General features: G+C 33.0%; 1 protein-coding gene across 1 annotated transcript in view; it reads right to left on the minus strand.

The window, feature by feature from the left end:
- Positions 1–223: 223 nt before the first annotated feature.
- Positions 224–13,219, minus strand: part of FYB1 (FYN binding protein 1) — a 242,792-nt gene continuing 229,796 nt past the window's right edge. Inside the window, exons 14-19 of the mRNA XM_053701223.1 lie at positions 12,756–12,822; positions 5,524–5,632; positions 3,230–3,392; positions 2,508–2,541; positions 940–971; positions 224–796 (exon numbers count right to left, since the gene is read on the minus strand). Of these exons, the coding sequence (XP_053557198.1) occupies positions 774–796; positions 940–971; positions 2,508–2,541; positions 3,230–3,392; positions 5,524–5,632; positions 12,756–12,822 (428 nt within the window). The 3' untranslated portion in view covers positions 224–773. The remainder of the gene's footprint in view (positions 797–939; positions 972–2,507; positions 2,542–3,229; positions 3,393–5,523; positions 5,633–12,755; positions 12,823–13,219) is intronic.

Genomic DNA, 13,219 nt, shown 5'->3' on the forward strand with positions numbered 1-13,219 from the left:
AAATTGTGCTTTAATCAAATTCTAAGGCATTGGATGGAAAATGTACGTGAAACCTAGGAGCAAGCCAGAATACTTTTAAGTCAGCCACATGTTTAGTTGCCAGCCACATGCTATGTAGAATAATCAAAAAGGTTAGGAGTTAAAATTAACATTTTAGGAGTTCTGAATGACCTGTTCAAAAGTTTTAGACTGAAAGAATTCAATAAATCTGAAAGATGACAAATTCACTATAATAACTTGTATTTTAAAAGGTTAACCCATTTTAAAAAAAAGTATGGATAATATTCTAAAAGTTTTAAAAGCTTCAATGTAATTCATTACACAGCACAAACATCAGTAGCACACGTTGACTAAATTAATACAGTTGTTAAAATAATTGTCTAATACTAAATCTTATAATTGCTAAATAAAAAAACAAGCATCAAACAAATGGTTAATAAATAGACTAAAAATATTTGTAATTCTTAACATTAAATTGAGTTGTTTAAATGGAATACGTCAAGTCAGTGATGCAAAATACTACTTAAAATGCTGGTATGTGTTTTGTAAAATGGTATTGATTCCTAAAAATATAACTTTATTAACTTGCAATTTGGGAGTTCATAACTAACCATATTAAAAAAATATTCTTGAGTAATCATAATTAATGCAATTGGAAATGGTTTCCTTCCAAAGAGAGCAACTCCAGTTTCAGCAGAAATATATTAGAGATAAAATATTTTGGGATGCAATATATTTTGTCTGTTCTGGTTGTTGAAAGTATTCCCATATACTTAGTCATTATCGTAGACACATTCTGTGGACAAAGAGACATATGGATCAGAAAAAATTTTTCACACCAAATAAAAAAGAAACATTAATAGCTAACTTATAGGGATAACCCCTGAAATATTTCAGAACACTGAGGTCCCTTTGTCAGGCAAGTTTCAGTTCACGTACCTTCACCAATGTCGTCATAGATTTCTCCATCACTGCAATTGCAAAGCAAATGTATAGAATGTAAATATTAATTATCACAACAGAAACATCTTATATTAATCATTTATTGCAACAGAAAAACTATATAAAGAATATAAATATTATTGATGTAGACTTTTTTAACATTAAACATTGGTTCTAGAAACACAGCCAGCACATACTAAGTATAAAAATATATTTATATTTCAAGAATCTTATAGTGCAGGTTCATCAGGACATGCTTTACATTAAAGGGACATGAAAAAAAAAAAAATTCTTTCATGATTTACATTAAAAATAAAATTTTAAACAACTTTCCAATGCACTTCTATTATCAAATTTATTTCATTCTCTTGGTATAATTTGTTGAAGGAGTAGCAATGCACTACTGGTTTCTAACTGAACACATGAGTGAGCCAATGACAATCGGTAAATATATGTAGCCACCAATCAGCAGCTAGAACCTAGGTTCTTTGCTGCTCCTGAGTTTATCTAGATAAACCTTTCAGCAAAGGTTAACAAGAGAATAAAGCAAATTAAATAATAGCAGTGAATTAGAAAGTTGTTTAAAAATGTATGTTCTGTCTAAATCATGAAGGTCTAATTATGACTTTACTGTCCCTTTAATGTTGCCCAGTGATATCACATATACAAGCATAGCTGTACTCTAAAAGCTCAAACCACAACATGTTAGCATAATAAACTATAACTGGGCTTAAGGGAGCAGCCCTTGACATCTGGAGGAATAGCCTGACATTTAACCAATAGCAATTTATTTTATAAGGCAGTGAGAGTGATATGTTTTGCTGTAGCTGCAATAGATAATAGTGGTGGGTTGGACCAATAAGAATGAATGCAGTGGGGGAGTTTGTATTAATGGTTAATATTTTGGGAGTCTGTGTAGTAGATTGTGGTAAGAATAATAATGTATTGAGGAAGATCATATAAGTTTCAACGCAGTGTGTGGAGGTAACTTGCAACAAGGTTAAAGTGGTTGGGAAAGTCTGTGGAGTAGAGGGTTCAAAGGAGTCGGAGCGTTAGTGCAGTAAAGCTTCATGCATTGGCAAAAGGTTGTGGTAAGGGATTATTTTAGGAAATGAGGTCCAGGGTCTTAACTAGAAAATGAAAATATAGAAAGGAAGAACAGCTAGTTAGAGATCCCAAACCAGAACTGTTGAGAAAAAAATCAGGAGGGCTGGGAGCAGTCCTTTCATGAAACACCATAAACCTGTTCTCCTGTTAATGTTTGTATAGAATTATGGAGTCACTGCTGAGATAATGCACATGGCTCAGTGCTGGCAATGCTGTTGACATTATAGACGAAATCACTAGTATTTGCATGTGCATGCTGCGGGTTAATGCACATGAATGATAAATAATAGAGTTTTGTCTCCAGTTGGGAATGGAAATCAGGAAAACATATATTATAAATGTATTAAAAAACAAAATATGTAAACCATGTGGGTGCCTCTTCTGTTCTTCATTAGCATGCACAATATATCAGTTGGACTACGGGGAAGCAATATTTACAAAAATGTTTAGCAACTTACTTGTCAATTACATTACTTCTTAAAACATAGCCATCTGCAAGAAAAAAAAAAAGTATTGTTTAAAATTTATCAAGGCAATCATTTAATTTTGTTTAGAACTTAATAGATTTATATATTGTGTGTGTATATTTATATATTTAAATTAAATTAAAGGACCAGTCAACACATTAGATTTGCATAATCAACAAATGCAAGATAACAAGACAATGCAATAGCACTTAGTCTGAACTTCAAATGAGTAGTAGATTTTTTTATAACAAATTTCAAAGTTATGTATGTTTCCACTCCCCTTGTACCATGTGATAGCAATCAGCCAATCACAAATGCATATACGTATAGTCTGTGAATTCTTGCACATGCTCAGTAGGATCTGGTGACTCAAAAATTGTAAATATAAAAGAATGTGCACATTTTTTTTAATGGAAGTAAATTGGAAAGCTGTTTAAAATTACATGCTGTATCTGAATCATGAAGATTTAATTTAACCTGAGTGTCCCTTTAACAGTAAAACTACACAAATTAGGTTAGGATTCTTCCATTTGTAAATTTAACAACTGCAAATAATACAAATATTATACATTTTCATAGATATGTTTGCAGTTACTAACAATTAAGTTATCTTGCTTATCTGGTTATTTTATCTAATACTAATCAGAATAAAAAAAAATGGTTTGCCACTTTTATCCCTAGATACAATGTGGAAAAGTAAATGGAGGACTTACATTTTCCATCGTTATTTCTACAAAGGAGAGTAGTTTCGTTTGTGTGTTGTATGACTTCCAACGACTCCCCAGGTTTCAGTGGTAAATCTTTTGATCCAAATTTTTTTGAGGTCAGGGTGGATGCTACTTGTGTTATTGAGAGCACTTTAATGTCACCATTAAACTATAAAATAAAAATATATCAAGTATTTACTAAAATGCATTAGATGTAATGAAAACATTTCAGTTTATTTATTGCATAACCAATGGAGATAAAAAAAAATAATCTAAATATGTTCCCTTTCAAAATTAATCTTAATTTTAAGATCATAGCCTTCTCTCTGGCTGAGATAGATATCATTTTCTACTCAATAACTTGAGAGAAAGAATATGTAAATGTGTGACTGTACTAAGCATCTTCTATGATATAGAAATTAAAATCTATTTGTAAGTATGTGCTAAATTCAGAAGTGATAAAGGAAGCCCTTGTTTGTAGATTAAAATTAACCTGTTGCAATCCCATACTCTGTGAGCAGAACTAATAAACCCTATTTTAATGAAAATATAAAAAAATAAGGTCTGTGGAAATGTACCACTTCAGGCAAAATGGCTGGGTTTCTTGTAACAAGTAAATGATCTTAATAATACAGCACTCTACTGAGTTAATGTATTCATTTTATTGTCTTATTGTAATGCTATAAATGATATAAAAACATATTTTTTGTAACCTGAGTCTTACCCAGAAAGCTGATGATATTTGATTTTTTGTTTTCCTACAGGGTTGACTTAAATCTCTTTATGTGAGCATCTGTTTTAGTTTTAATGCGGAGGGCACATGGATTACCGCAAGTCTCATACTTTTTTTCCCCCTATACTATAAAGCAGAAAGGAGGGGACTATAGTGGTTTCCATTTGGATACTTTTTTTAATATCTTTTTCTCCTAAGCTTTACATAGTACTGTAGTTTCTAGTTACGCCTCTGTTTACATATTTACATATTTACCATATTTTTTATTGTATGGGATCACACTGTGGTTTTCAGGTTAAAATACTTTTTATTATTATAAAATATCTGTTAACTTACAAAGGCAGCCTCTCTACAAACAACAATTGATAGCAAAAATTCCTTGCAAAAAAAATAATTGGTAAAAGCAAGGTGGAGAGTCCATCTATTGTACCTGAGAGCTCTGAACAATCCAGGATTTAAATATTTATTAATTGTAATCAGACGAGCTAAATTTAGCTTACTTGGCACTCATAGGGGATGACAGGGTGAAAACAAAAACACTTTCCACATAGGTGTTTTAATAAAAACTTCATGAATGACCACCATTTATATCAATATTTAAACAAGAACACCATACTAATATTTAATGTTATACGATCACTCCTATTTATAAAGACGGAAAGGTAGAAAAAGCGAAATTTAGTTGTTCAAGATGGAGCTGCTAATAGTCATATAAATTGTTTCTTATGTTTGTCTAATGCTCTAACTTAAAAGATTTATTTTTATTTTTATTGTTTAATTTTTGTTGTAGTTTTATATGCCAGGGTTATGACACAATATTGAATGTTGCAATGTTTTTTTTTTTAAATATTAAAAAAATGAATACAAATTAGTAAACATACTGCAAAATATATAGATATATTCTTTATATTATTTAGAATATTTTACAATATGTTTAATAATTTTATATATTTTAAAAAATATTTTAGATGTAATATTTCAATAACGTGCTTTAAGATTACTAAGTTTTCATGTGCGTTAACCCAATCACATTAAAATCTAAATGGCAAAACATGATGCACAAAAGACATATTTTACATTCCTATGTTCTTCACATAGAAAATAATGTACTTTTTATTATTAAATATATATATGATACTGTTCATGTCAACTACATATCTATACCTATATATTTATATGAATAGATATACAGGTATAGGTATATACATAGAAATATTTATTTAAAAATAAATAGAACATATTTTTCTATGTGAAGAACATTGGATCGTGAAATATTAATATTTCATGTGGTTTAGTGTTGTTGTTTTTTTGCAGTTTTGACGGTGCATTGACCACGGTCCACTCGTCTTTCTTCATGCATATTACAGACAAGAATAAATGGTTCCCGTGACAACATCCAGAAGACAGAAACTGTTCTGGAAGGAGTAGATAACGTTTTTTCAGAGTTCTGTTAGTAAAGTACTTGCAGGACCTGAGAAGCAAATATGAGCCCCTCTATAACTCAAGAAATGAGACAAAGTGGCAACAGAGAAGTGGTCTGTTTTTTTACACAACTAATAAAAATTACCTTAAATTTTTTTCTGAATTCTTTTTCTTCTTTTTCAAGCTTTTTAAGAGTCTTGCTGTCTCTGTCAGCTGATTTTCCAAGGGTAGAGGATTTTGTGCTTATTGTTAATCTGTCACATTGAATGAAAAAAAAAGTATTTACTTTTTTTTAATGTAAATGCTATGGTTCTTTTCCATGACTTTCCGCATCAGGTAATATATTTATATGTATCTTATTGCCTGTTCTAATAAAAATTAGTGTGGGTAATTGAGAAAAACAATTTAGTTGTCTATCTAGTCATAAAAAGAACATGTTATCCTTATGCTAAATCACTTGAAAGAAATTCAGCATATCTAAAAAATATGACATGAACCCCTTCATGTAAAAGAGGAAGATATTTTACCTCAACATGTCTTTAGCTCACCAGAGTAAGGGTTCTGTGAGCAGTTATACTTTAGCTGCTTTCATCTGCATGATAAAAAAACAATAGCCAATCAGCATCAATAGTGCTGTGCTCACACTTTGCTTTAGTGTGATCTTGTGGGATTTCACAGTAATTTGGGGAGATTTCATAGTAACGTTTCTTAAACCGAGAAGGGAAATAAAGTGACTGTGTCTGCACCGGCCAGATGCACGCTCCCTTGCTAGTCCCGAGACTAACATAATTTAATGGGATATAAAAATAGATTAACATGAGAAGGTTTACCATTCAGGGAATACTAGTGAAACAGGAAGTCTGTTTTGTCCATGATAATTTTAGGATAGAATGCAACTTAAAGGGACAGTCTACACCTTAGTCATCTTAAAGGCTTACTTTAGTTTAAGATGAAAATATCCTCCTGCACTTTTTATATGTCATGCAGCAGTAAAAGTAAAAAAGTTATTTTAAAATGACTATTGTTTCTGGTCACAGTGAAATGGCTGCCAAGCTCCGCCCACTGATTTCATCATAATCTGGGCTGCATTAAAGGCTTCGCTAGTTACAAAAGACTTACTAATTGGATTCAACAGTCTGTTAGTGCTATTCAGCAGAGAGCATAGATGCAGCCCAGATCATGATGTCATCAGTGGGCGGAGCTTAGCAGCCATTTCAAAGTCACCAGAAACAATAGTCATTTTAAAATAACTTTTTTACTGTTACTGCTGCATGATATAGAAATGGTGCAGGAGGATATTTGCAGCTTAATCTAAAGTAAGACTTTAAGATGACTAAGGTGTAGACTGTCCCTTTAAGTTATCAACATGTCAGCTCCCTCCTCTCCCTGAGGGCAATGGCTACACTGATCATTTATATTTGCTCATTTTGCAAGCAAACAAGTAACTAGTAAGTTGTTTGCTGTTTTTTAAAGTCAGTTTTTATGGTTAATTTGATTTAGTATGTTTGGTTTTTACTAAATGAGTACTGTTTCATATCCCTTTAAATTACCTTTTCAACGGGATGTGGCTATTAATAACATTTTGAGGTAAAAGATCTTCATTTTTCACATAGAGCTATTCATGTGATCTTTTCTAGTGATCTTTTTACAAATATGCTGCATTACTTTCAAGTGCCTCCAAATTTGAGAAACATGTCCCTTTAATAAAAAATTGTCCTTTGTGATCTAAGACTTTATATATGTTCATTTGTTCTTGATGCTTTAAATGGAGACTCTAGCAGCACTTGTCATATTTGGGAATCTAATGTTAAAGAACATGTCTTAATTGTGTTTGACATCTACAACTACATATATCATGGTACATAGACTCTTGTTTTCCATGAGCAGAAATAATTGTAATAAAGGTCATGAAAATTCTATTTTATTTTATAACACAAATTAATATTTTTAATTATGAAATTTAAATGTATCATTTGTTTCGAGAACTCCTCCTTTAGTTTAACTAATTGCTTTAATTTTGTGCAGCCGGTTAGGAATTATACAGAGGTATTTGGTGCATTGCTAGTAGTTGTATGAAAGGCTAATTTTGAAAGCACAAAAGGAAGAAGGTTATTTACAAATCTAAATTAAATCTTAACAAGATTCTTATATTACAGTGTTTTTTTTATTTTAGAGTGGGGGGGGGGGGGTTGCTTCCTTAATTAGCGTCCTATAGGTAAGTATAGAACTGCAGGTGATACTTTTTTATCTGCAATAAATAAACATTTACTTAACGTTACCAAATATTCAGTATTTGTTTATTATTAAACGAAACAAATACCGAATAGTGCAGGGCAGAAATATTCTGAAAAACAATTTTTTTCAGAATATTACTGCGTAGCGCTATTCGGTATTTGTTTCGTTTAATAATAAACAAATACTGAATATTTGGTAACTTGTTCCAAACTAATTATTCAGTGCTGCAAAAGTATATGTGTATAATGTGTATATATATATATATATATGGGAAATGACGGAGGGGACGCAACTGCTAAGAGCTAATAAGTAGTGACCCACCAGTTCTTGGACAAATACCGGTATGGCCTCAATATGACTTAAATGTGGTGCAGACCCTTAAAATAAATTATATGGGTTTTAAGACAGAGAAAAAACCTGAACCTAGTATATCAGGATGAAAGACAGGGAATTCAGCACTCTTTTCAAAAAGTTTTTTATTTAGCTCATCAAAGTAAAATGAGGGGTATCCCAAAAAAGAATAAACTTGAGTGGCCACAAGAGAGGACAATCTCTAGCATTTATTTAGCGAAACATATTGTTTCAAAAATACAGATACAATATGTCTATAGCAATAGACCAAGAAAGAAATTGTACATACAACAGAAAAAATGAACACAAAATAATAAAACAAACCTGACCGGTCAGGGGTTAGCGTGAATACCTGAACTTTGTACATATACTGACATGGAATTTCAACAGGTATACCTATATTACAGAAGATAGCTAAATTTGCTGTCAATTTTCATGTCAGACAGAGATATCTCAATGTGTGAATGGTGAAGTAACTATATTTCACACGGAGCCTTTGTCATACTACTACACCCAGCTGCGAACGGCACCTTCAAGTATAGGGTTAATTGCCGGGCAGGTATAAGAATGGGATCTAAGTAGATACTGACATTTGCGCCCACAGAAATATGGTGTAACTATGGGCAATACATATAAGGCATATTTTTATATTGTGCATACAAATAAAAAGGGAGATATATTAGTGAGACACACTTTTTAAACTACTACACCCTACTGCGTGCGGCACCTTAAGATATAAGGCTTAATGCCGTGCAGGTGTATAGATGGGATCTAAGTAGTTAATAGTGTATCTCATAATATGTACATTCGTCTGTTAGTAAGCAGGAAGCAAACAGTATAGGCGTAAGCATGGGACGTAGCTCAGCAGGAATAAGTAGCAGGCAGATAGTAGCATATATTTTTCTGTTAGTTGCTAGACAGTCCCGTGCAAGCAGTCTTAAATGCATGAGGATGAAAAGTTCATGATAGAGATGGTAAGCATAAGTGCAAAGTGGGAGACTGCACGGTAGTTGTGCTTAGTAGTGATGTTATTTCGAGACTTGTAGTTTTACCCTTGCAACCGGGTAGCAATATCCAGTTCTTATATAGATGTGCCTATTTATCAGGCAAGACTTATAATGGCATACGACCTGTTTCCTGCTCAATCCCAGGACTATTGTATGGCAAGCAGTCCTTTGTGGATCCCCAAATCCATCTTACAGGAGATCCTTCATGAGCGTAAGTTTGCAGAGCTGTTAAGTTCAGTGGCGTTCACACGAACCTCATGTTCCGTGTCGGCTTGTCCAATGCCGACGCGCGTTTCACCCGCTGGGTGTGTCGGGCTTCGTCAGGGCGTGTGAACGCCACTGAACTTAACAGCTCTGCAAACTTACGCTCATGAAGGATCTCCTGTAAGATGGATTTGGGGATCCACAAAGGACTGCTTGCCATACAATAGTCCTGGGATTGAGCAGGAAACAGGTCGTATGCCATTATAAGTCTTGCCTGATAAATAGGCACATCTATATAAGAACTGGATATTGCTACCCGGTTGCAAGGGTAAAACTACAAGTCTCGAAATAACATCACTACTAAGCACAACTACCGTGCAGTCTCCCACTTTGCACTTATGCTTACCATCTCTATCATGAACTTTTCATCCTCATGCATTTAAGACTGCTTGCACGGGACTGTCTAGCAACTAACAGAAAAATATATGCTACTATCTGCCTGCTACTTATTCCTGCTGAGCTACGTCCCATGCTTACGCCTATACTGTTTGCTTCCTGCTTACTAACAGACGAATGTACATATTATGAGATACACTATTAACTACTTAGATCCCATCTATACACCTGCACGGCATTAAGCCTTATATCTTAAGGTGCCGCACGCAGTAGGGTGTAGTAGTTTAAAAAGTGTGTCTCACTAATATATCTCCCTTTTTATTTGTATGCACAATATAAAAATATGCCTTATATGTATTGCCCATAGTTACACCATATTTCTGTGGGCGCAAATGTCAGTATCTACTTAGATCCCATTCTTATACCTGCCCGGCAATTAACCCTATACTTGAAGGTGCCGTTCGCAGCTGGGTGTAGTAGTATGACAAAGGCTCCGTGTGAAATATAGTTACTTCACCATTCACACATTGAGATATCTCTGTCTGACATGAAAATTGACAGCAAATTTAGCTATCTTCTGTAATATAGGTATACCTGTTGAAATTCCATGTCAGTATATGTACAAAGTTCAGGTATTCACGCTAACCCCTGACCGGTCAGGTTTGTTTTATTATTTTGTGTTCATTTTTTCTGTTGTATGTACAATTTCTTTCTTGGTCTATTGCTATAGACATATTGTATCTGTATTTTTGAAACAATATGTTTCGCTAAATAAATGCTAGAGATTGTCCTCTCTTGTGGCCACTCAAGTTTATTCTTTTTTGGGATACCCCTCATTTTACTTTGATGAGCTAAATAAAAAACTTTTTGAAAAGAGTGCTGAATTCCCTGTCTTTCATCCTGATATACTAGGTTCAGGTTTTTTCTCTGTCTTAAAACCCATATAATATATATATATATATTATATTATATATATATATATATATATATATATATACATACATAGTTTTGTAGGTCATGCCTTTTTAAAAAGGCATTCAACTCAAAACAAATCCTCCATAAATGTTTAAAGATAGTTAAAAATGTTATTTGTATTCATTATTTATTTTGCCTTTTTGCCTGTAATTTACCTTTAGAATACATAATGCATGCTTAAAGGGACAGTGTACTGTAACATTGTCTACCCTTAAATGTGTTCCCAATGATCCATTTACCTGTTAAATTGCATTAAATAGCTTACAAATAGTTAATTTACCTTTGTTTTGTTGTTTGAAATAGCTACTTTTGTCTGTTGTATCCCCTCCTATACTGAATGGCTATATTAGAGCTATGTAAACAAGAAACTGTAGAATAATTTAAACTCCAAGTGAGGGTTCTGAGATATTGTACTAAAATGTTAATTTTCAATTGTACTTGCTTTTGTGTAATCAGAGAGAGATGATATAAGGAGACAATTATTTATAGGAAAAAAAAAGATAAGGATGTCTGCTCTTTCTGCAAGCTTAACCAATTTGAATGTGTTTTGGTTTTAAACAGCAAAACCACCTATTTTGCATAAATCAATAAACAAACCTAAAGAAGCAATTTCCAATACATTTTATATTCTAAGGGGAAGCCAATTTTCCAGTACACTGTGTCCCTTTAAGTATGCCGCATTTTGCCTAATCCTACTTGGACTAGTGGAAGAGTTCATAGCATCTGTTCTCTGACAGGTCATTGCAGAGGAGGCTTTTCAGTGAGTCTTTCTAAAATGTTCTGAAATAGCAAACTATGCAAATTTTGCTAAGAAAATGTTTTTAAAATATTTATTGTATTATGTACATATATATATATATCTATATATTTATGTCAATATAGTTGAAAAAGTGCACTCCCACTCGGTAATAAGTTAAGTACCAGGGTGCAAAAAGTTTTCAATAAATACAGTCCAGCAACAGCACTCTCTGGATTTAAATCACAGCAAACTTTATTGTGAACGTTTTCGGAGCATTCACTCCTTCCTCAGACAATCAAAAAGTGAACAAAAGAGTGCTTAAATAAACATACAGGACTCTCCTGCTTCCTCTGTATCCAATCACAAAACAGTATCACAAATCATCATCATTGCATACAGGTGATAATCTCAACACGACATTAGGGACATAGAAAAATGTCAATCATAGGATATGTACTACATATCAAAAGTGCAAATTATATTCATAATATCAATAATGTATAAAGTGCATAAACCTAGTGACAAATCATACCCTCTATACACGTAGGAATTAGACCCAGGAGATAAATCACCACAATCATAATTATCATTAAAATCGTGCAAAGCCAGGCTATAAGGACCTAAACATAGAGAACTCACCGTTTTAGAAATATAGCACCTGCTATCCATATAAAACCAAATCATTACGGGCCTATGTATTTAATATGTTTACACACCATATTGTAAGCCTCCATTTACAAAAACTACAAACATTTCCAGCTTGGTGTTCTGACGCTGTATGAGGGGGAGGCGTGTATCTCTATTTATGTTTAGCGCCTTATAGCCTGGCTTTGCAAAAAAGCACTGTTTTGTTCACGTTTTGATTGTCTGAGGAAGGAGTGAATGCTCCAAAAACGCTCACAATAAAGTTTGTTGTGATTTAAATCCAGAGAGTGCTATTGCTAGACTGTGTTTATATATATATATAAAGAGTTTAATGTTTACTTAAGCAAAGGAAACTAAATTAAACTGGTGTATGTGTCTTTAAATACTTAAATGTTTTAATTACTAATTTTATGATAATCTAGGCATAATAAATGTAATTTCATATCCTGGCTCTACTTGCAACAAAAAAGATCAAAGTGCAATAAAAAAGTGTTACTCAACATAAATATAAAGTTTTCATTAACCCTTTCGTGGTGGTACAATAGTGATCTCATCAGAACGAAGTAAACATTATTAGTAAAAATTAAATCACACGCTCATCAATGTTATCGTGTGATTTCAAGACAAGGATCGGTTTATGAGGGACTACATACGCTGCTAGGCACGCCCCCAGGCCGATCCTGGCCTTTCGCCAAAGGAGAAGCTGCAGAACGCCATGTATGGTAGGACGTTCCATGACGTCCTAACAGCGTTAAAATCCAGCGCTCATCGAACATCCTAACGGCGTAAAGGGGTTAAACAAATTGTTTTCATTATATTTCTTACGTTGATTCCAAAGGAGGAGGAGGGAAGTCGCTTGTTTCTACATCATCATAAACATCACCGTCTGGTTCTGAAACAAAATGAAAATCAATTTTTTGTTGTCTAGAAATGCTACAAAACATTATTTATGTTTTTATGTTATATAATATTAATTTTGACATATTCTTTAGTTAAAAACAAATTAGAACTACATATATAGCGTTTGATAAAGTATAAATAAAATAGTATTATTTCGGCAGAATAAAACATAGCTTTGCCTTATGTCTCTCATTTTATATAGTGATGATAGTTGTATTTGGAAACCTATGTAGAAGGATATGAAAGCCAAAACTTTTCTTTCATGATTCAGATAGCGGATGTAATTTTAAACAACTTTGCATTTTACTCCTATTATCAAATTTGATTCATTCTCTTGTTATCATTTGTTGAAATAGAAACAATGCACTGCTGGGAACTAGTTGAACCCA

The sequence above is a fragment of the Bombina bombina genome, chromosome 2 (genome assembly GCF_027579735.1).
Source record: "Bombina bombina isolate aBomBom1 chromosome 2, aBomBom1.pri, whole genome shotgun sequence".
NCBI lineage: Eukaryota > Metazoa > Chordata > Amphibia > Anura > Bombinatoridae > Bombina > Bombina bombina.